The sequence below is a fragment of the Pholis gunnellus genome, assembly GCF_910591455.1.
Source record: "Pholis gunnellus genome assembly, chromosome: 16".
Taxonomy (NCBI): Eukaryota; Metazoa; Chordata; class Actinopteri; order Perciformes; family Pholidae; genus Pholis; species Pholis gunnellus.
Window position 1 is genome coordinate 6,908,307 of NC_136543.1, and position 24,642 is coordinate 6,932,948.

Below are 24,642 nucleotides of genomic sequence, written 5' to 3' on the forward strand. Positions count from 1 at the left end.
AGCATTAAGTGGAGCGTTCGTGTAGGTTACCGGATAGTATTGTGCTTCTTTTTGCTGAAAACTATTTTGTTTGGGCTGTACAGCCGGTCAGATTTTGGAAAGTTCACAATGTGAAATCCACAGTCACTGCCAATCATGTCACATAACACCCTGAGGGGGAATAAGTGGCACCAAACGTCAGAATACGAAGCAATGTGATGGTATTAAAAACACCATATTGACAAAGTGAGACCTGTAACACTTTTAATTATGGCTTTATACAAAAAAACAACAACTTTGATACAGTTTAGAATCAGAGGCGACAGAATTCCCTTTCCTATCACAAAATGTCTAGTTCAGCTTTTATAGCTTATATACAGGCAGCGGGCTGGAACTTCCTGTTTAGAGTCCGTTAGAAACATCTCTATTCCCTTTATTCTCTTGGTCTTATTAATCAAACCGAGACCAGACTCTTCCGAGTACACACACACACACACACACACACACACACACACACACACACACACACACACACATACACAAACATACATACATATAGAGTTCCCTTTTTTTCCTCTCAGGGTAAATTTCCTTATTTCACAAATCATAGTCCTTGAGATAAATCACCAGCTTTCCTTGCAGATCTCTGCCTTGGATGGCTTTTACCTTTCATTGCTCTGGGTGATTTCCATTTCATGCCACTAGAAATGATACGTGCACCTTGAATACCGTCCCGCAGACATTCTGTATATCCAAGGCCACCACACCACCTAGGAAAAGGTTTAAGTATGCAGTCAAGAAACTATAAAGGGGGCTATTAGTGTTATTAACTGTCTTAATATATTACATTGGTCCCTTTTACCCTCTTTTTGAAATACAAGCTGTCCCTTTATTTCCTATACCTGAAATGTATTGTCGGATACAATTTTAAAAAAAAGACACTGAATATATATCCTTTGATGTGCGTAGATATTGATAAAGTGCAAATAGCATTTGGTTAAAAAAGCTTGTTTGTTTATAATTTGATCCAGTCTTTGAAGCATGTAGAAGAAAACAAATCAACCAGTCGCTGGTTTATAGTCATGCTGGTTCTGATCTGTAAATAGAAGTCCATCTCTGGTAGCAGTTCTGTTTCATGGGATTTTTCTAGTTTGCTCCTCAGTCACCCATTTCTGACGAACCCATGGCGAACACTGCATCCACTGGAAGTTCTCTCTCTCGCTCTCTCTCACCAGCTGCTGGGCTGTAATTCCTCTGCCGCCCCGGTGGGGGCAGCGTTTCTGCTGAGCTCTACTTCTCATCCACCATCAAGATTTCCTCGGGGAGCTTCTCCTCCGAGTCGGAGCGATCCGACAGCTTGTCCAGGTACTCCATGTCGCTGAAGCGCTCGGCGACACACTGGGCTGTCAGGCGGGCCTCCGGATCGTGGTCCCAGCACTCGTCTATGGAGGCGCACACCATCTGGATGCCCTGCACGGGGAGCAGTGGAGCCCAGATACAATCAGTCAATAATACAGACCCGGGGCGAGCCCGACAGACAGAATATCATCACCTCGAGCGACGAACGTTCACGTGTATTTATGCGTGTCAATCTGGGTCTAACTCAAGCAGCTGGCGTGCAATAAATCCTCCCTTCATTAAGGTTTTTAATGCTCATTTGACATTCAATTTGTTTAAATGGAAATAATTAGGACACTGCCTTTCACAATACCAAACAGAAATGCCACAAAGTACACAATTAAGCTTAAAGGTGCCCTGTGGAGTTTTCTTACGAACAAAACAGAAGTTATGTTTACATTTAGTGTTAACAGCAAAACACATTGTTTGTGTCCTTGAGGTCTAACAAATGTGTTGAGTGCTTTTTACTTCCTCGTGAAACACTTACAAATCCAATCCTTTACGTATTCTAAACTGTGTGTTTGTTTACATCTGTGTTTACTAGCTTGCAGGCTTCTTCCCTGCTGTGTGATACCCTTGGCAGGAATACGGAGGTCAAAAAACTCAGCAGGGTACTCTTACTGTAGTAGAAATGAGGCACTGCTCGAGCTAAAATGTCAAAATACGTACTGTGTCTAAACGAACCATTGTAACTTATCCGTTTGTATTGCTATCATTCCTGTTTTCCATGCATTTATATGACATTAATAAGTAACTTGTTTGGCTTTTATACCGCTTCATTGATGAAATACGGAAGTACTGGATGACCCTATTTTAAAAAGGTCTAGTGTGTAGGATTTAGTGGCTTCTAGTGGTGAGGATGCAGACTGCAACCAACTGAACCCCTCCGCTCACTCCTTCCTTGAACTACTGAGGCCTTCAGGTCCCGTGAAAACAAAAGGCTCTCTCTGAAGTTTGTCCGCTCTGGGCTACTGTAGAAACATGGCGGTGCAACATGGCGGACTTACTATGTAGTTATAAACTGCTTATTCTTAGTTTCTGGTGTTTATACACTAATGAAAACATAGTTATCAAGAGTGTATTTCTTTTCTGCTAACAGATCCCTCTAAATGCTACTCAATCGATGGTTAATATTAGGACATGGGATGGACATTTCTTTGTTCTGGTGTTTCCTCGTGTGTTGTCATTTCTTTTTGTCAGTATTTGCCATTGCATTTTGTAGGTTGTGCAACAGGACTTATTTATGTATTCATTAGTTTGATTATCTATATGGGATAGTGCACATAAAAATCAACATCAATGTGCCCAGGTTGTGTGTGGCGCCTCTTACTGTGTGGTTGATCCAGCTGTCGGGGATCTCAGGTCTTCCTCGGTCTCGGAGGACGCTGTCTTTCATGCTCTCTACGCACGGGTGTTCCCTCAGGTTCCCAAAGGGTGGCTCGTACTCTTTCACCTCTGTGCACACACACACACACACACACACACACACACACACACACACGGATAACAGAGAAAAATTAGCCCGTGACCTTATCACACAGGTTGTTTTATACAGGCAATACACTTTGAGACGGATTCCCATCTAGTGAAAGATACAGCTCTGTTGAATAGAGAGACGAGATCAGATGGCAGAGCCCCACAGCGCACACAGCAACAACAACCGGCACTCAAAGGATTAAAATTAAAACCGGAGGTTGCAAACTTTAAATAGCACCGAAGCAGCACAAACAACTAAAGAATCCTGTGCTGCTGATAGAGGGGCCGAGGGGAAGATTTGCTGAAGAGACACACTTATTATTATCACTTTTTTTTTTTTTACCCTCAGCGTCAACGGGCTTAAAGCATCTCACCAATGCAGCTCTGGCTTTGTGTCAGCGCTCTCTTACACAACATAATCCAGAGTGCTCGTCAAAAGCAATTTACCAGTCGAGTTTACTCGGGGCGAGATTTCAAAGCGACCGGCGGGGAGGATATCGCCCGGAAACGGTGGGTCAAGAGTTTCCAAAGAAAATGCATGAATCGAATTCATCCTTCGAGTTAAACAACGAATAAAAAAAAAAAAAGAAATCGCTTTGAAGCGCGGAGGGCTCGTACAAAGAAAACACACGTTTCAGAGAATCCACAGAGATAAGGGAAAGCCTCACGAGGCACATGGCCGTGTGAAGAATGTTGAAGGGAACAGTTCAAGTGGATTGTCAATAATTAAAAGACGACCAGCACATGAAACAGCGGAGGACGCCTTTACAAAGACAGAAAAAAAAGCCTTCAAACAGAAACAGAAACAGATTACACAATTTCCGCTTCTTTATTTTATGCGGTTTTGAAAGCTTTTGTTGTTCCTTCACGTGTTGCAATAACAGAATGGATACCTTTTTATACCCCCCCCCCCCATTAGAAAGACAGATATGTTCTTCTAGAGTACATAAATTGTGGTACATTGTTATTTTAACTGCGAGCTTAAACACGACAGAGTGAAATGAGCCGTGTTGTTGCACAATAACTCTCAATGACCGTTTTCACTCAAGAAGTCAGACTTGTGTGTCTAATGACTCACAGCGATGGTGGGAAGCGAAAACAAATGTGCAGTTTAACAGAGAAACTTCTTACAGCGAAGCGCTGTAGCTGCTGTTCGTGTCAGGGTAAACACAGGTGTAATGAATGACATTAATTAGGGCCCTGTTCCATTCAGGTGGGCCAGGGTGCTGGTGATGTGCAAGCTGGGGACCGTAATTAATTTGATGAAGTTCACCTGTGCTTTCCCTGCCACCACATGTCAAAAATGGCTGCTGTGTAAAAGGGTCCATTACTCTACTGCAACGTGGGAGCATTTGACTTGATTTGGATATTTGATTTACATTATATTTTAGTAGAACCTGTTCCTTCCTGTAGTTTCGTCAGTTATCATTTCTTTTTTTCTAAGCGTGCATACGAATCCTAAAGCCGGACACGCCCCCTTTGAGCTCTCAAACGCTCAAAGAATACACATAGAAGGCAATCACAGTCACTGATTGGGCATTTAACCAGTAGATTATACAGTATACTCTCTAAATACGCATGTGCTGCAAGCATGAACTGACTGTCGTCATGAATCTTTTCCCAGGGAGTTCACATGACTGGTACAGAGCCGTGCTGAGTCAGCGAGCTCTGGAGTAACGAGGCCAACACATCTTACACACAGACTATGACACACGCCAAAACAAAAAAATAATAATGTATTCAACTGTTTGATAAAGTGCAGGCTAATAGAATAGACCTCCCACTCCTCAGTAGGATGAACTAGACGACGGTCTCATTTCACTCTTTCAAAACATGTTCAGAAGAGGCTCACAGGAAGTTGTGACGCCCGCAGACAGGAATCGAAGGCTTCTGGGGCGCAGACTGTTGCAACAGAGGACTCTTTTCAGAGTCTGAAACGTCCTTTTTTTTTTTGTTCAGCTCTGGTTTGGTAAAACATAACCCCACCCAACCGTCAGTATATTTTGTTTTGACAGCTCAGAGCGAGTGTTTAACTGTGTTCTGGACTGAAAATCCACTTTGGGCAAACGTGTTTATGTGTTCATCTCCAAACAATGGGCCCAAAATATATGAATCATACTACTGAGCATTTTGCTGTGCAAACAAAAGTGTGTATTCCAGGATGGAAAGATTGGCCAATCCGGCTCTAAAAAGGAAAAGATGTTTTTTTTTTTTTTTAGGCAAACCTTAAATTAAACTCTGAACAAGCAAAAACTATTGAAAAACACAACACAGGGCGAGCCAGGAATGCTGCGGTTTGCAAAAGTCACACAGTGCATATTGACAAGATTCCTGCGAAGCAATATAACAAGTTGAGCTCAGTAACAATGAGGAACCTACACTACGTCTCCCACGACAGCTGACATGTAGTGATGTGAATTTTGCAAAGCAAGCACAATAAACCCCCCTAAATGTCTACTCTCCCTGCCACTCGTCAGCCATGCCTGTAGAAACTGTCTGGGGATCTGCAGCCCAAATAAATTCTGTTAAATTTAGCCACAACGTGGGGAAATCCACGACGGTACAGTCATGTTTCCACAGCTTCTATGGCTTCTTTCAGGGAATGACCACGTGCTGCACTGATGCTGCTTTGATTATGGCTCTCTAGGTCGAGTTATCACTCGTCAAACTGCACTAGCAAGCCAAAAAACATCCTAAATGATTACAGCAAAGTTGAAAGCAAGCTATATCCACACCAGCATCTGATATCTATATTCTGCTGCCCTTCTTCTAATCACGCACAACAAAGCATAAATAATGAAAAATATCCTGTCACCTAAAAACATCCATAATGCAGAAAAAAAAACAACACATCGGCACAGAGTTTGCCAGGAAATAAATTTGTGATGTGATCACAACAACATTGTCTGTTTCCCAAAAGTCTGTGCGAGTCTGCAACAACAGCCTGACTAATCCACTCCCAGCAGCCTCTGCTGGCTTTCATTAGGCTGCGGTGGCTGCGACACTTGTTTTGTGTAACTCACAGGTTGTTAAAAGTCATTTAGTACAGATGTATGTGCATTGCGCGTAAGCAGAGCTTACGTTCGTACATATGGCATCGACTTAGGCTGGAGGCTTACCCCACCATTAACTATACATGCCCTCGCCTTCACCTAAACCCATTAAAAGGAGACAACTATTTCAGCTCGTGCTGGACGCAACCTCGGCGAAACCAAATTGGGCACACACACTTTGTCCCTGATTCATCCACAATCAAGTGGTTTGATATCCTTGAATTTGTCCCCCCACCCCCCACATACACACAGGACCATCAGGCCCTCCGGTCCTGGAGGAGTTGATGTTCTGACATCTGGAGAGCAGCTGCCTTAACCTCTCCTCCTCTCCGGTCTAGCCCAAACTCTCCCTCTAGGGACCGAAGGCATTTCTCCGTCTGCAGCTCCACATTCAACACCACTACACTATTATTCCCCCACGTGGCTCCACCCGTCCGAGGAACATAGTCTTTCCAAGCCCTAAATCTGGACCAGCTAAATTACATAGGAGAGACATTTTGGGGAACAGAGGCAGAGATAAAAATGAAAGAAAAGGCCTGAGCCTTGAATCCAGCTTTTTCCCTTCTCTGTGAGGTGTGTTGATCTCCGTTTCTCTCTCTCACTCTGTCTCCGTAGTCTTGGAAGATAAAGAAAGCAGAGTGATGGCTCATGGCTCATGGCTGGCTGACTGGCGCTGTCGACAGACGGCTGTGTTCTTCTCGCCTGGCAGATCTCGGATCAGACCGCGGCCCCGGGAACTGTGACAGAGTGGCTACGTGGCTGCCTGCCACTGAGACGCAGAGCGCTGATCAGACATCTGTCTTCCACAGACACACACGGGGCAGGTGGCAGCGGAGACCAGAGGGAGCCGGGGCTTCATCCCCAGCCGGTATGATGATGCCCGGGGATGCGTCACTCTCAATCTCTGCCTGTGTGCCCTGGTGTTTGTATTTTGTCTCAAAAGGAGGCTGAGGAGTTCTCAGGGTGTCATTAGTGACTCACCGACCTCTGGGGACAACTTGGCAACTTCAGGAAAAAAACAAGAGGCCAGCAGCGGGCAACTCACCGCAGCTTTACTCTCATGGTGCTCCGAGTGCCGAATCAATACCACATCTCTGCCAGCATACGACCCACGAGGAGCCAAGTTACTGCATCTCATTTACGCAGCTTCTTCTTTCCACCTTCCTCTATCAAGTCAGCAGGCCGGCTGTGTTTGCGCAACGTTTGAACCTTTCCACGTGAGAACGACTCCTTGGGCTTTTGCCAAGGCTTGAGAGGCTAACTTTAAACATGTTATCGGCTACAATCACCTGTTAAATAAGTAACTAGTAACGTAATCACAATATAAAAGTCATATAATCTGATTACTTTCCGTTACTTTTGGATCACCTCAATAGCATCCAAGGACTCAAATCATTTGGCAAATTAGTGTTACCGGATTATAATGTGGAGCAACAGCTGAACTCATTCAAGCAAATCAAATTAACCTATATGCAAATGTTTAGGGCTGTACCGAATGTCAAAAAATATGATTATGTGTTATATCAAACATAATTTACGGTGTTGCTAGATTACCTCGTTCATACAGGTGCGCGCGAGAGACTTACACCGTCCCATTAATCCCCGAGCCTGGTTTTGGGCTTAATGAACTACAGATTTGGCCCCTCTGTCTCAGGGAGTGGGCGGATAGTGGATAGAGATATACATGAGCTATTCCAGCTGCTTCCATCTTTTGTCACTATTCTGGTAGAGCGGTGGGACGGGTACCCCTCTGCTTCCACCACCCTCCAGTAAATCTACGCTCGCCTGTCCTCCCAGTCTGTCTTTGCCGGCGTGAGTAACGCTGGATGGCTGTCTGCAGCGTTTCGGTGCAGTGGGAGGGTGATTAATGGCTGCCTCACCTGCCCAGGGGTAGGAAGAAAGAGACGGAAAAATGTCGAGACACAGAGCTGAAGTTTTATGGGCAGGGACACTCAGAAGAACATTTAAACTGGGTCTTAAATAATGTTTGCTGCCGTGTACAATGTTTCTGTTTGTCTAGATCTCAATAAATGTATAGCAAGGGAATGAAATAAATAAATGGAGGAGGATGAGTCGGATGAATAAAGCTGTTGTCCCTCAAATCCCTCAGGAGGAAACCACGAGAAGCCACACCAACTCCGCCTGGATTCGTTTAGTCCATCTCTACCACCACGTATCCTGTCTGGGCCGCTCTCGAGAGACACTAGCCGCAAAACATCCTCATAGAAAGGAGACATCCATACTTACAACTTCAGCCTAAGAACAGTGTGCCGCGGGGGCCGTGTTCTTTGCAAAACAGGAAATAGTCTATTTTCTTTTCAAAAAGGTGTACCCAAAGGGCACACATATTCCTGCTGCTTGGGAAAGCAGAGCAGAGGGGGACTGTGGGTCCCTCTGCTATGTTTTCTCTTCAGAGCACTCTTGGGCAGCGTAACTGTGCGATACACTTTAAGGAGGGGGCCCCCTGCGGGGGGGGGGGGTCGTGGGGGCAAAACAGGAAATCGGCAAAGTAGAAGCGCTCATGCCCGAACCCGGCTTTCAATCACCGCTGTGACACAATGGAGACGGGAGCAGACACAGAAACAAACTGGACCACAGAGACACCAAAGGGAAGTGAAAACAAACGACTCGAGTGTCGACATGAAATACTGCCCCGTGGTTTATGCCTTCAGATAATCGCCCGTTTCTATTATTTGCACATATCCTGGCCTTGTTTTCGCTACAGAGTGACAAACACAAGTAACGGTACATTAGTAAAGTGAAGGCTGATCCTTGAGACTTCGACAAGATGGATTGTGCGTTTGACACTTTTGGATTTTGTTCCCACAGTGATAAATGGGTCGCGGGAGACACACGCCGCCCAAGTCCTGGCGCGCAGTGTCACACATCTGGTAGGTGGACTTGGAGTTGGTCACCGAGCTCCGTGATTAGTAGAGCCGGCAAAGTGCTCGCTTTCCTTGGAGGTCAACCAATTTTTCTTTTATTATTTCTGAGGATATTTCCAGGCCTCAGAGGGGATTTCATCAATCAGTGCTTCTATGGATTTCCTTTAGACTCAGCGGCCCGGGCTAATCTCTAATTTACTGAGGGAAACTTGGTTATGTCTATTATTAACTAAAGGTCACATGTGACGCTTACCGTGTGCACAGTGAGGGTGCCATGCTACTGTATCATGCTTAAAGCAGGAGTCCACAAAACACAATTGATCAGGATAAATGCACAAAGAAACTCTCAGAGGAGGGTGCTCTGGGCAGTGGAGTTCAATAGAATTGAAGGAATAGTTTGACATTTAGAGGAGACAATACCAGCAGCACTTCATCCTTCGAACATGCGTGTCTGATGAGATCTTACCTCCAATTGCGTTGCACCTGGAGATGATCTCCCACAGCACAAGAGCCATGGAGTAAACATCGGCCTGTTTGAAAGACTCAATGTTTTCCAGGTTGATTCTGGACTCCAAGACCTCTGGGGCCATGTACCTGGCTGTGCCCACCTGAGGAAAGACGGGGGTGAAAAAAGATTCCCATGTCATTGAAGTCCATGATGTTGTTCAGCTGAAAAAGCCCAGCTACGTAGAGCATCTTAGTTATTTACATGGGGGGGGTAATTGTGTGATGTCGTAATTCATCACATCATATTTATCTGAATCAAAACATGCTCGATGTAGAAAATAATGGGAAAAACAAAAAAGGTAGCTCTGAGCTCTCGTCTTCACGTTAATTACCACATTGTAAATTGTGTTCACCGGCGCTTCCTCGAAATGCATTAAGGGCTTTACAATGCATTAGGTGTCTACAGAGACTAATATGACTCCGGCCTATTACATCAGCGTAATGAGTCCATCAAGACTCAATCAAGCTTGTTTCTCTTGCGACTGTTATAGAGCGACCACCTCAGAACACTTATGATTTCGATCAGCGCTATCCATCTGGGGCCAAGATATAGAGGGTGCCAAATATTTAGAGAGGGTGAGATGAGGGCCAGAGATGAAAAGTTTGATTGATCGCTCGGCTCTGTTTGAGATATGGTAGGGCTGGGAATGGCCTGTGTCTGGGCCGGCCGCGCAAATTAGAACAGGAGAAGATTTAATATTTTCTAAATCTCTGAGGGGATTAAAAGCACAGTAAAACCAAATAACACCCCCCCAAATGAATGATTAGCAAGCTTTACCTGCCCACTGTTGGCCAGCTCATCCACAGACAGAGCGTTGTCCAGGCGGAGGGCGAGGCCGAAGTCACACAGGCAGCAGGTCAGGTCGCTTTTCACCAGTATGTTGGAGCTCTTAATGTCCCTGTGCGTGATAGGCACCTTGTAGCGACCGCAGGTGGTGTGGTCACTGTGAAGGTGCGCCACCCCGCGCGCCAGCGAACCCCCCAGCAGCCACAGGTCGTGCCAGCTGACGACGTGGTGAATCAAGAACTCTTGGAGGTTCCCTCGCGGCTGGTAGGCCGTGATCAGCCAGCACTGCCTCTGCGCCTTTCTGTCCTCCGCTGTCAGGAAGTGAAGCACGTTGTCGTGTCTCAGGTCCGCGTCCGAGAAAATGTCCTTCTCGTTCTTCCAGGAGGCGTACTCCTCGTACTGGAAGATCTTCACGGCCACCGTCTCGAAGCCCTGCTCCTCGCTGACCGAGGAGCCCTGCTTCAGCTTGGCTTTGTAAACTTCTGCGAAGCGGCCTTTTCCGACCTGCACGTCCAGCTCGATGGGCAGCAGCTCCGTGTTGTGGTTGAGGTTGTTGGCGTGCGTGGAGCTGCTGTCCGAGCCCTCGTCGTCAATCATGATGGCGTGACCGTCGCTGAAGTCCCGGCGACCCCTCTTGCGCTTGGAGCTGGCTTGCCGCTGGCGGTAGACCCGATAGCAGTAGAAGGAAGAGACGACGACGACGGCCATAACCAGCAGAGGCACCAGGCTCACCAAGATGACCGCCACCACCTGGGAATCCATGTCTGAGGGAAGAAGAGCCAAAGGGATTAAGATGATGAAGACGCCCACATTTATATAGACGAGTTCAAAGCTGTGCTCATCTATTACATTCTTACATTAACAATGGGGGAAAAAAACAACAGAATAATCCCACAACTCTGCTGCTCTCTGCAGCGCTATAAAGTTAATGGTGAGCATCACGTGTGCAGTAATAGTAATAATTTGTCAGAGTTTATAGCTGTATTGTTACGTTTCCAAGTGCCCCAAAACAAGTAATGAAGGTATCAAAGTTCATTCTTGACCTTTAATGTTTAGTTTAGCTCATTTGGATCTTTTGAATTTATCACATGATCTTAATATGTAACATACATGAAAAAACAAACTCCACCTGCTGATTAAGATCATGCAATGTGATCAAAAGCTCCAGAACAGCAGCCATACTGAGGTTATTTTGTCACCCACAATGCTTATAGTTCAAAATAGGTTTTAAAAAGTGTGAGATTTTATTATTCTCTCTTCTCTCTGTGATGTTTTATAAAACAGTTTTTTTTCCACTTGTGCTTTTTACAGAATAAGCATTACTATTAAACAATCTGTCTCCCAAAATAGAAAAGCAATCCATCTCAAACTGTCTCCGTATCAGCATCTTATGTAAGAGTAAAGTAATATTCTCAGAGCAGCAGAGGAACCTGAGCCGTCCCAGTGGGAATGTCTAGAAGCATCACAAAGCTAAAGTTAGCGTCTGGGCCCTGACCCAGTCCACCACACATTGTGTCTCTTTATAGTATTCTTATAATTTGTGTGTCTGGGAGCTGCTCCGGTTTTGGCCAACAGTGAAAGTTTATGCTTGTGCTGCGTTTATACTCCAGCAGTCATAAACAGACCTATAAAAACTATATCACCAGGCACTACATCCTAAACAAGAAAAAAAAACAATTGGTCCACAGTTTGAAGAGTTCTAAATTAAAATCATTTATATTGTGTAGTTGCTAAACTGCCTGCCACACAACTTTCCTTAAATATTTAACAATTAGCAGCTACTACAGTGGGACAGGAATAGCTTCAAAGCAAAAATATGCTCACAGTTTCCCCATTTTGCTTAAGAATAAGAAACTCATTTTAGAGGCAAGTGAAGAGGTGAGGAGCAGAGTCGGGCTGAAATAAGGGAGGAGGACGAATGGGGAAGGCATCTAGCAGACTAGCCAGTCAATCCCTCTGGTTCGCTCTCATTTTTTTTCCTTCTAAACAGGAAACCACATGTCTGAAATCCTCAACATGGCCCCAGCCAGCAGTTTGTTTTTATTTTCATAGAGTGAGAAACTATTTCTTGCAACAAACCTGTCACTGTGCGCCGCGGACTCTCTCCGCTTTGGCCAAAACCTTCACTTAAAGGAATACTTCACCCCCAAAATGACCATTTGAATATCAATTAATCACCCTGTGTTACCTCGAATTCTTGAAGAGAACTCAAGAAACTCTCTCGCATGCCCCCACTGTGAATGACAATGTAAAAACGGAGAAAAGTCTTAATGATTTAAAGTAAATGTGTGTCGGGGGGGGGGGGGGGGGGGGGGGGGGGGGGGGGGGGGGGGGGGGGGGGCATGTTTTACAACAGCAAACTATATCAAAACACTGTATACATTTGTCATTTCTTCAACAATTCAAGGTAACATGGGATAAGTTATTGATTTACAGATGGTCATTTTGAGGCTGAAGTATTCCTTTAAAAAGTAAAGTATTCTATGAATGGCAATACCTTAAACTTAATCTTAAATTTGCGAGATTGTGAGGCTTTGACCAGCTGGTTCAACCCCCTTAACTTAAGAATGTCCTTAAATTTAATGTTTTTGTACCGAAACAATGTTTGTAAAGTGAAGGAATTATTTAAAGTAATAGTTTTCCTGCTCAGAGTTAGAGAGAAGATTGGTACAAATCCCTTATTTGTCAGTTTAATATGAAGTTGGAGACAGGAGGCAATTAGCTTAGCATAAAGACTGGAAACGGAGGGAAACAGCTAGCCTGGCTGTGTTCAAAGGTAACAAAATAAAGCTCAGTGACTTCAGACTCATCATTGCTCCCGTTGGCACATAGCCCCATGGAGAAACCGTTAATTGATATTTTTACACTTGTAACTTTAGATGGATTCTGTTACCTTTGAACAGAGCTATTTCACCGTTTCAATACTTTATGCTAAGCTAAGCTAACTACATCCGAGCTCCAACTTCTTGTTCTCAAGTCAGTTCTCCTTTGGTATTCTGCTTGCCATTTCCAATAGTCTTCGTCGATGCGTTTCTGGTTCTGTTGAAAACACCCTCGGCCCTCTCGTCAGGGCAGCACACGGCGTGCGAAGAGGGTTCACCGTTACCGTGGCAACTCTGAGGTATTTCAACTGGTATGTGACAAACAACTTGGTCTTTCCTGTTACTTAAGTAATGGCTTTCCTAAACGTATCCCTCAGTTATGGGAAAAAGAGTAAGTGGCAGGCTTAGTCACAAAAACGGTTGTGTACCTCGGGACACTGGTCACCAGAGGAGGAAGAGGTGCATTCTCCCTGATCTGCTGGCATTGTTCCTTTGTGCTTTTTAGCTGGAGCTCCTTCATTACTACACCGTCTCATGTTAGTCACAGACAGTGCACAGACATTCTCGACGGTAGGGGAATGCATTTCCATTACGTGGTTTGGACTGGGCAGATGCTTTCAATTTGTCTCTCTGTGCACAGCCAGGTCTCAGAAGTGTACCTCCGTGTTATTATTGCCTGGATGCTGTAGTCAAAATACATCTGATTCCGGGGGCCAGTGTTGTAACTGGAGTCTACAAGCTAAAGTCTCCCAAGCCTGTTTGTAATCATGTATCTGGAGAGCACTACAGCACTACAGTGCACACGTGTTTGCATTCATGCATGACGCCTTACATGACAAGCTGAGAGAAACTGGCATTATAACATTAGGCCCGCCAGGACTATGACGTTACCATGTTATGCTGTACAGATGTCGGAACCAAAGAGTCCCATCTTTGCAGACATAAAACAGTGTTACTGGACTATTGCTTCACTCTTGAGGAATGTGAAAGAGATGGACACAATAAGGAACTGATGTAACTTTGTACTACTTACAGGAGTATGAGTCACAATTGTGGGAAATACACTTTGCTTTGTGTTGGATGAGAAAAACGAAACGACTCATGTCTGTGTGTTCAGTGTAAGGCCAGCCAGCAACTATTTGGCTTAGCTAAGCTAGCATCACATGCTAGAGTCTTTATGCTAAGTTGCTGTAGCTCCATATGTAATGGATTCAAGTATTCATTTAATTTCAGGAAGGCTTGAAAGCTACCTTTGCGCAAAGGTGCGCCATATTTTTCTCACAAACCAATCAGAGCAGACTAGACTTTTCTAGAGCGAGGCCTTAAAGAGACGGGCGCTAAAACGGAGCGTTTCAGACGGAGAGTAATTACAGGTGTATTCAAACAGACGGTATGAGAAAAATAGTGGGTTTTTTTAACATCAAAAGCATGAAAACATGTTCTAGTAGAAACCCAAAATACAAGTATGAAGCTGAAAATGAGCACGATATATCCCCTTTAATGTGGTATGTCCGCTGCACGATGGATCTTACCGGATCACAATCATATTATCTTAAAGGCTCAATCGAAAAGAAAATACATCGGTGTAAGAAATCACTAGGCTCAAGAGTGGTTAAAAACAAAGGATTAGTGGAGAAAATAATTGTGTCTTAACTTACAGGAGTTGAAGAAGATGTGCTCGTTGCACTCATCCTCAGAGCAGGAACAGATAAAGAACTGTGAGCCCATGCCCTTTCGTTCTTTCATCTCACACTTGCTGTTGTTGTAATCCTCCAGGACCAAGCCATACAGCTTCTGAGATCGACTGTGGCAGACTGTATCAATTGTGACATTGTCATCATCTTTCCTTCTCCTGTGGAAGAGAAAAAGCACAAAGAAAATACTGCCATTTACTGGACTGGCTTTGGCAATGAAGTCCCCTTTTCAGATATCTGTATTATAGTGTAACAAGGCAATGATGGCAGGTCTGCATTTGTGCAAATATTGCGATTTTTAAGCAGTACAGTGATAAAGTGGGAACTGTAAATGGGATGTTTGTCTCTTGCAGCAGTCCACGGTCTCAGCATTATGTAAATTACTGCAATACGGGGGTCACATTCGCGAACGGCGAGATTCTTCAAATACCATTACAAACAGGAAACAAAGGAAAACCCTGAACACGCACAAATATAGACATCTAAATGTTGCTTCCCTGCTGGGCAGCGTTGGCAGTGCAGTTAAGAAGAGCGTTTCAAAGAGGTGCTGCCGTCCATGTGCCATTAGCTTTCTGCTGACCTCAGCTCAGAGAACGTCCAACAACATCGGCAATATAATGAGAAACAGCGGCGCGGCTTTCAGCTTTTAACGCCGGCACAAATCGGCCTCCTGCTGCTTCTCACGTTACGAGTCGGATTTGCTGCTGAACGCTGGACGTTTAGATGCTCGTGTGCTGTTGTGATTATCTTCACCAGAACGCTGAGTGACAAAGTGTTCAAAGGAAAACGTCAAATAAAGAAAGACGTTTTAGGGCTCCTGGGAGGAAATGAAGGGAGGACGATTTGATTATTAAAAGAGCATCCATTGCGCCCTCATTTCCTCACGTCTTTGTTTGTACCCGTACTGTGACCCGAGAGGTGAATTATGTCAAATGCTCTTTTCGCTTTAACTAGACTCAACTAAAACCATTTTCGTAACCCTGGCTTTGATTCGTAGAGAAACGTGAGTTTAGATGAGTGGCCACTTACCAGACAGTGACACACACATCTTCGTCGCCGGGGCAGATGGACGTGATGTCACAGTCCGCCTTGCAGCTCCCTTTACCTGTGCAGCTGGTGGCCTGCTCGTCACAGAACTTACACAGCCTTCGTGGCTTCATTATATTGGCTTCTGTTAAAAAAAATAAAAAGAGGAGAAGTGAGAGAGGGCAGACAGTGAGTTGGGTTCACAAAAAAGGTTCAGTGGACTCTGCTAAAACAAAAAACAGACTCAAGCTCATTTTCTTATATGGTATAGGGTTGACTAGGCAGCATTTGGCATTAAAAAGTTCAAACAGACCGCTCAGAAATGCAAAACAGTCTTACTGTTCATATTTATCAGCATGAAAAAGTTAAAATCTAATTAAAGGGTGGGCGTCTTTTGGAATTTGATGATAAGTAGATGCAGATATTCAACCAAACCACTGGGAAACCCAAAGTATTTCATCCTAGGGGTGGCTAGATTTCTCTTCCTGTGAAGTCAGAACAATGAGAGCAGCACACGGTGGCATCCACCTCCTTTGGTCTTGTTCAGACTTGACTTTGCCAGCAGGCAGACCCGTATCAGTGAGACAGACAGGATTGTGTGATGAGTGCCTGTGGGTTTGATAATCATCTAAGGAGACAACTGCCAGACAGGCAAGAACAACAAACAAAAGGAAACACGGATGCATCTCCTCGCTGAGGAGTCTCTAATTTGTCCCACCGATGACTCGGCGCCCCATCTACAGAGGTGTTCAAGAAGATCAAAAAGACAAGGGGGGGGGGCGGCATTATGTATTGCTGTCTCTTTGTGTTTGGAAAGAGACAGAAATGTGTGTGTGTGTACGTGTTGGCGAGTGTTTGTATTAGTAGAGAAGCTCTCTGACCGCATTCCTTTCATTGAGAGGCTTTTAATGATAAAAATCTGTCAGGCAGCATACCGCTGTTTGACTCAGAAAGGAGACAGAGCAGCGAGAAAGGTGAGCAATATCTCCCGACTTCTCAAATCTATTCCTTTTACTCGAGGGAGTCCTCTCAGCCACATAATAGTACGAGTGGAAAGTGGATCTTGTGGCTTTAAGAGTTGGAAATGATCCTAAAAGAGGATATTCCAATTTTCCCAGGATCAATCTAGCACCAGTGAATGTTGCAGCATCATCAGGAAAAAAATGTGTCTCACGGGAGGATTTTGGGGGGCGTTTGTACAAGCGCACACAATGTGGACTCAAGTGGTACGATGAAGTTAGGCCGCTCGCTGAGAGTCTATTGAGTAAACAGAGCGGGAGAGAGTGAAAGACAAAGACTGTACTCCTTTCAGAGCTTAAGGGTTCCGAAAGATAAACCGAAATCAAATCTGCCCAATCGCAAAAAAACAGAGGAAGAGGAGAAACATGTGACAGGGCCGCTTTAGCAAAACCACATAGCCACACGTCGACTGTACGCCAACCCCCAAGTGCACAGGAAGTCGAACCTGTTCGTTGATGCGCAGCACGTGACCAAACAGAGACAGAAAGTCGGTTAAACAAATACCTTCTGTAGTTTAAAGATCACCCCCTAAGATGAAGCATCGTAAACAAACGTGCGCGATGCATCTCAAACATGTAGCCATTTGTGTAAAGATGGCCCTGAGACGGTTTGTTTCTCGACTGGGAATAAGTGTAAGTGAAAGCAGACAGCGAAGAAGTCTGCTCAGCATCCGTTCCGCCTCCGACTTCACACCGTCTCGAAGGAAAGGTGCTGTACGTGTGCGAAAAGCCCCCGCACAAAAAGCCTACTGTATCATTTCACCCCAAATCTGCAGGGGGGGGTTAGACCTGCAGCAGAAACACTGTACAACCTGCAGTGCGGAAGAGCAGCGAATCTAGAGCAGTGTACGTCGACGGCGTCCTGTTTCTGTGCCGGACTGAGATACTTTCACAGGAATCCTAGCAGGATATGGCAGACGGGTATTGCTTTTCTGGCCTCGTCTTCACCGGGAGACTCCCACACAAATAAAAACATCAAAATATTACACTTGAACTCCAGACTAAACTTCTTGACTGGGCAATTTAAAACTCTGCCTGGCGGGTTTGCCGGGTCGTTTTGAAGTAAGTCAGCACAGAGGGGGATAGTCCGTGCTTGAGTGCTGGTGGTGGGAAGGTGGTTGAGCCGGAGTAATTATATCATTAGAGCAACTCCTCTCAAAGAGCATGTCATTTAAACCCAAGGGGGGGGGCGGGCAATGGAAGGGATGAATGCTAGTAATTGTCACCCAGGGCTACATATAATTGCAGAGAGGGGGGAAAGGAGGATTAAGGAGCAGCCAAAGCCACTTGGTGCCGCCGGGACTGAGTCTGAGACAGATGAAGGTAAAACTCTGTCTTCCTCAGGGGGGCTGCTGGACCTGCTGTTAGCAATGTGCACATAAAAAGATGGAGATAACAGTCTGAGGATTTAAAGGCTGTGACTTACGACAGGCGATGCCCTCAAATAATGTAGCATGCACAGTGAACAGCGAGGCCAACACACTAAAGGTTAGTGGTGTAAACAGACATGTATTTACTTCTTCTCTTATGTCAGAGGAATAGAAAACGTGCTCGCAAGAACAAAAAAAGGCTTGTTGAACAAATGAGGCACTTGAGCCTCGATAACCTGCGCACTTTGGGAGTTTGTTGTTTTTAATTAAATGAATTGAACTATTTCTAAAGTAAAGTGTACCACAGGGCCGTTAAAAACACCCGTGTAAACAACAGTGAGTATAGTTTATCATATAATCCCCAATTAAAGCGCTTAATAGCGCTCGCTGACGCCTCATTGGCGCTCCACTAATCACCCCGCAGCTGTGACACAACGCAGCCGCTCCTTTCACAACTTCTCTCGACGTAAAAAGTTCAACTCACCCGCCTCCTCGAGCTGAATACTACCGAAGAGTATCGCTCCACACCAAAAAGCGGAAAACCGTAGTAGCTCCATTGAGAGGGAGACTGTACACTCCCCTCTTTCTCATGAATTAACCGAAGCCTTTGACACCGGGTTAATATCCAGAGTCCGCGGACTCTCTTCGGTCCGCCTGTTGCTTCACCCACTCCAAAAAAATAAAATAAACGCCTCCACGGCTCCGGGTAGAAGCAGCAGAGTAAACACACCAGGCAGGACTTGCCCTATATGACTCACACAGTATGTGCACTTTCATGAAACAGGAAATCTTCAGAGGGGTTGGACGTTTTTTTTTCTCTCTCTTCTTCTTCTTCTTCTTCTACTTCTCAGTCATGCTCGTGAGGCTCACACAGTCTTGAACCATGTCATTAAGAGGCTGAAACCCTGCAGAGCAAGACTTGAAATGACATGTTCTAAAATAGCTTAACCAGCAGCTTCACCTATAGTCTACAAGTGTATGCAAACACCCTGACTTACTTCAAAGCGGGCACACAGATCTTATTTAGAGCCGTCATCTCTCAAAAGAAAACTTCTGGGATTCTGCTCATATTTAATATAAGTCGTCCACATGTGTAAGTGTTCATTCCAAGTCACTGAATTGCATTGGACCTTGTTTTTCTGGAGAGGTTCCAGGCTCACAGTTAATCAGAGATGACATGAGAAGTGGCGAGAGTCACTCCATATCTCTCCTGTTTTGTTTTTTTATTGAAGACACACTGAGGTTAAGTCCACTCTAACACCCATAAATTACCCGACTATTGCCGGGGCTTTGCCGACATGTGTTTTAAGCTCTGCATACTCGAGCTGTGATGTCAGGTTTCAGTCCTGACCCTGTGACCCCGGAGCTTATAACTCTCCACACAGGACGCCTACTCCTCCGGTTTTCGACTGCTTTGCTCGGTGAGCCTGTTTGAGCGTATAAGACGCTCCTCGTCACTTCAGAGGTTGCCTGAGACTAGTAACACTTTTAAGTTGTCTTCAGAATCAAAGTAATCCAGTGATAGCAGTGTGTGCATCCATTCGTACATTTTAAACAGGAACTGAAAATAGCTAATTCTGTACACTTTTAATAATGCCAACTGGCCAAAATGTTAACAAATGTAGGCTTAAATATAGGCTTTGGGGGAGTTTTTGTTTTGCCCATTTTACTGACCCCATTTTACTTTTGGCTCTGGGTGGGTGTGCGCTTGTTTGCTCGAGCCTGCATGCCAGGCAGCCGTTCAGCACTGCAAGATGGGGTCCAAGCCACAAGGTGGAGACCCGACAGCGCTGTGAGCCCAAACCGGCCGTTCCCCACTGACCTCAGCACATGTGGGCTCCCAGAGGGTCACAACATCCTGCTCACTGACCACAACACCCAAACAAACGCCTTTATAAACCTCATCTGCTTCAGTTCAACAGGAAAACACACGTCACCCCCGTGTGCCCAGGCGTATTTAAACATGTTCCTTTTTTTTTACCGTTACTTCATGTGCCTCTTTCACTGTTACTTTTAGCTTTCCCCCTGCACAAGTCTCCCGGTGTTCCTTTGCCTTTGAACCATTTTACCCCCCCCCCACCTGAACGCACAAACACAGATAAACAAGCGGCAGGCAAACATCCTGAGTGGTATTATGCTCAATAGCAGGTGCTCAGCGTTGCTGTAAACAGCTTGGGTCGAGTGGAAAGGTAAACAGAGCGACCTGATGACAAATCTCTGGACGCATACCTCGAGATAACACCGGTGGCAAACAAGCGCCGTGTGCAGCACATTATAAAGTGGATGTCAATCTCTTTGCACCATTTCTCTGCATCTCTGTAGGAGGAAACGTGGCAACACGCCTGCAGTGTCCCTCCCACACACACAGGATTATATGCATATATTGTATGCTTATTTCTTATAAGATCTCTCCCCCGCACTGAGTGCCAACTTGAGGTGTGCCACAAAAGGAGAAGACGCATAGGAGTACTGAATCTGTCAGTGCTGAGGCAAGTATTGGAAAGTTGGAAAGATGCTGAATTACAGTTAAAAACAGTGAAGGTATTATTTCAGCTCCCATTCTTATGCCATTTTACCTGGACAATAAATCCACCGGGTTTGATTTAAAGAGTGTTTTTGAGATTATATATGTTAAGATGTTCTGTTTAGAAAGAAGACTATCGTTTTAGTTCGAAGCTGCATGGCACTACAGTCTTCCTACTGTATGAGATTCATGCACACCCTGTTCTTAGTACCTAAAATTATACGGTAGCACAAGGGATGCTTGTGTTTTGCCCTTTTTACAGGTTACTGTAAAATGAAAGTGCTGAGCTTTAGATTACACATGAGAAATGAAAAAAAACTAATTATAAAGCAGGTTTATTCACATTATTTAAAGTATTGCAGACTGTATTTTTTAAATATTATGTTGCAAAAGGAGCCAGGGAAACATAAACGTCACAAAATATGAAAGTGTTATCTTCTAATTGAAATTAAAATGAAAAGGTAAAGGAAATTGTTGGTAACAAGTGAAATATGATTAATAATCTTATTTTTTTCAACTGGGTAAAGGAGTCAATGCCCACTGGGATTGGATTTTAGCCACAGTCATTAACAGAAGAAGTCTGCCCCTCCAGGCGACCTTGAAGGCCACTGATTTATAAATGTTCCTTGTACGCTTTTAGATTCACTCTCAACTCAGAAGGGTTGATCACTGATTTGCTGATTATTGGTCCGCTGGCTGCAGAAGTAAGCCAGCAAGCTGCCGGATCACTGCACCCACTGCCAGCCAGCCACCTTACGCCGTCTGTCTTTGTAGATCGCTTTCAATCAGGACTTTGTTGCAGGATAAATTGCAGAAATACATCGCACGCCAAAGGAAAAACATCGCTAAACATTGCTCTTGAAGTCCCACAAGCTCGGTCCTGTGTATTTGCACAGCAGAGACAAATTATACATCTTGCAAATTGCTTGTGAGAATAGTGGCACAAAACAATCAGGTAACTTTAAAAGCAGTGCCTTCTTCAGTTACACTGCACATGACCAAAGGGACCTGCCTAAGCAACCGGAATATTATTATTTTTTTTTTAAGATTGTGGAGGTCCCCCCCCCCCCCCCCCCCCCCCCACTGAAGCGCAGCTTTATTTTAAGGATTTAAGATGAACGCAGATCCATCACAAGACAGATGGGCAGGAAGTGAAAGGTGAAATTGAGGTAGTAATAGAAGGTTAAGAGTAAAGATAGAATGGTCTGTCTGTCTTTCCATCCATCCATCATTTCTGTATTTAGGCACAGCAGTGCTTTGAGCTAAAAAAGGTTAGCATACTTACAATGCTAACAAAGCTGATGTTGGTTTAGTGCGTTAGCATGCTAACAATTGCTAATTAGCACTAAACACACAGCTGATGCTGATGGGAATGTCTTTAGCATTGCAGGTATTATGTCATCAAGCAAAGTATTGGACAAATTGAAAGGGTGCTTGAAAATGTAAAAAAAGTGAGAGGAGCGCCAAAGTCGTAAGGATTCATCTTTGCCACCATGAATGTCAGCATAAAGCTGACTCCATTGGGCTAGTTGTTGTTGATTTCAGTTTGGCCCAAAGTTGTGGGCCAACCGACATCCTGACCTTGGAGCCATACCGTCAGCATGAGTGACACAGCATGCATACAAACACATTTGAATCAAACCCACAGAAGCGTGCAGGAACCCGGTCCGTGTGCGGCAAAGATAGTGCTATTAAACACAACCTCCTGCTTCTAAGTTCAACGCACGCACTCTGCCACAAATTCAGTCAAAGGGCAAAGAACTGAGGAAATGTGCCTCAACACGACTTGCATGTGGCTTTGTGTGGTCACTCATACCGAGTCATGCACAATAACACACACACGCACACACACACACACTCCCACACAATGAATTGGCAGAGTTTTCTCCATGCCATTGGTAAACCTAAGGAAGTTGCAATAGCCCATTCGGACAACAACAGCCTCTCTCTTTCATCTCCCACCGCTGTGAACGGGCTTTTTCTTCCGGCATTAGTCAGACGCTGTGAAGGAAGGGAAAGTTTATCTTAAACACGCCGTAGGTTACAACCTTTGGTATCACAACATGTTTAGGGCTATTGTTCTCTGGCAGAATATCGATAGGTGTCCCAAACTGTGCCAAAGCTGGTTTTATAAGGACAACACAATGGAGGTGGGGCAGGCAACATCCTGTTTCTTGGTGTGGCTCATGTGGGGAGATGAAGTGACAGATCTCATGGGATACTCTAATCTATACACATGCTTGGACTGTATCAGCCATAAAGCACACTCTCACAAAACCCAAACTCTTCAATTCAAAAGACCACAAAGCAGCAAAAAAGAGGAACGGAAACAAACAGGCTAGCCTAAAAACAGCTTTCTGTAATGTTTGAAAAACATCTCTTTGCTTAGAACACAAAGCCACGAACGTCAACCTTTTCAGTGGAAATACAACAGATATCCAAAGTGTCATGCTGCGGTCTGTGCAGTGTAGGGTTAAACAAGCCCTCAGCCTGTGTCCTGCCATCAGTCCCTCAGCCTGTAACTACTTCTGTGGTGGGAGCAGGGAGAAGATGATGGAGATGATGGTCATGCCATTCACCAAATCTTGATTACAGGGAACGGACAATTTTAGCAAAGAGGGGGAAGATTTAGTTGCCCTGTCCCAGATTAAATGCTTCAGTATGAAGTCCCTACAATGTGGCTGGAGATACAGTTACACACACAAACGCAAAGTGCGTCTACTGCTGTGAGGGAGTGAATGCAGTATATCAGTATAAAGAATGACATGCATACTAAAAAGGAAACATGTGCACTGCATGCAATCACTGCATTAATGAAAGCCATGTGAATCATAACGCTGTATGTATCGTATCACCGCGCTTTGACACACACATGACCAGGGGTGGAAAATAACTATGTAGTATTAAGTATGTACTTAAGTACAGTCTTGAGGTACTTTACTTAAAAGGGCGGATATATAATTGCGTTTTCTTTTTAGTTTTCTTTTTTTCTCACGCCCTTCTAAAAGCGTTTCTCACGTATAGGTTTCTGCATGATGACGCTGCTACATATACAGCACACATACTGTATATCCTTATAGTCAGTGTATTAGTAACTTAGATGGCGGTCTTCTCCCAGTTCAGAGAGGCAGACAGGAGTACCCACACAGCAGCTAAGCAACGTACTGCTGTGGACGCCTCGTTAGTTTGGTTTGTAATTGGTAAAATTACAGTTTTGTTGCTTTGAAGAAAGCATAGGTAACGTACAGACAGACATTTCCAACGGCGAACTGAAGCCGCTACATTGCTCTTTTCAAAGCCACAGATCTCCGTTGACAAGACAGTAATATCTATGAAAACACTGGAGTATACACTAATCTGGGGAAGTACCAGAAGTACATTTTAGGTCCTTATGTAACATTAAAATACTGCCGAGATGTTTCTGCGTTAGTAATCATTATCATCTAATATATTGTATATAATGATATAACTGATGAATCACATCTGTTTTATGGCCTGCAACTTTCATGTACTTTACTTTACCTTCCAGCTGCAGCCTCAGCCCCCCCCCCCCACAAAACCCTCAGATATACCGACTGCACACTACCTGCCAAGAAAGACAACGTTAGCGCCTAGAAGGTGAACACAGTGGAGCCTGATGTTTCCTACAGGAAATTTGTGAACCAGAGCTCAACACTTCCTCCATCACTGGTAATACGGAAGTGACTTTGACATGTCACAGTAAGAAAAGCACAGGTGCACATAACTAAACGGTGGCTGAATTCCATTAGCTCCCATAGTTTCAGGATGCTGGTATTGTGCATGCTGGCTCATTGTTACACTGCCGTGACTTACTGGGGCCCTTGAATAGAACAGAGACATTGTTAATGTCATTACTGTGTTTTCCTGCTGTGACAAGAGGAGTTTGTCAATGTTGCTGTAAGATAACGTGTAATAAGGTTAGATTTCTGTAGCACACACTGCCCTCAAATCGGTAAATGCAAAGGCTGCCAACGCCAAGCTTTAGAACTGAAATGTCAGTGGTTCACTGGAGGCAGTCATACACAAACAGCATCCGCCGATTCACAGTCGTGTCTTTGTGGGATGCAACTCGTAGATGGGA

The 24,642-nt window shown here is 44.6% G+C and overlaps 1 protein-coding gene across 1 annotated transcript; it reads right to left on the minus strand.

The window, feature by feature from the left end:
* Nucleotides 1-229: 229 nt before the first annotated feature.
* LOC306707980 (TGF-beta receptor type-2-like) lies at nucleotides 230-18,748 on the minus strand. The gene is made up of 7 exons (XM_079175649.1): nucleotides 18,501-18,748; nucleotides 15,631-15,772; nucleotides 14,566-14,759; nucleotides 10,077-10,849; nucleotides 9,258-9,399; nucleotides 2,708-2,832; nucleotides 230-1,449 (listed from the first exon to the last, which is right to left on the minus strand). Exons 1-7 carry the CDS (start codon nucleotides 18,571-18,573, stop codon nucleotides 1,270-1,272), a joined length of 1,629 nt encoding a protein of 542 aa, XP_079031775.1. The 5' UTR covers nucleotides 18,574-18,748; the 3' UTR covers nucleotides 230-1,269.
* Between the last annotated feature and the right edge of the window lie 5,894 nt (nucleotides 18,749-24,642).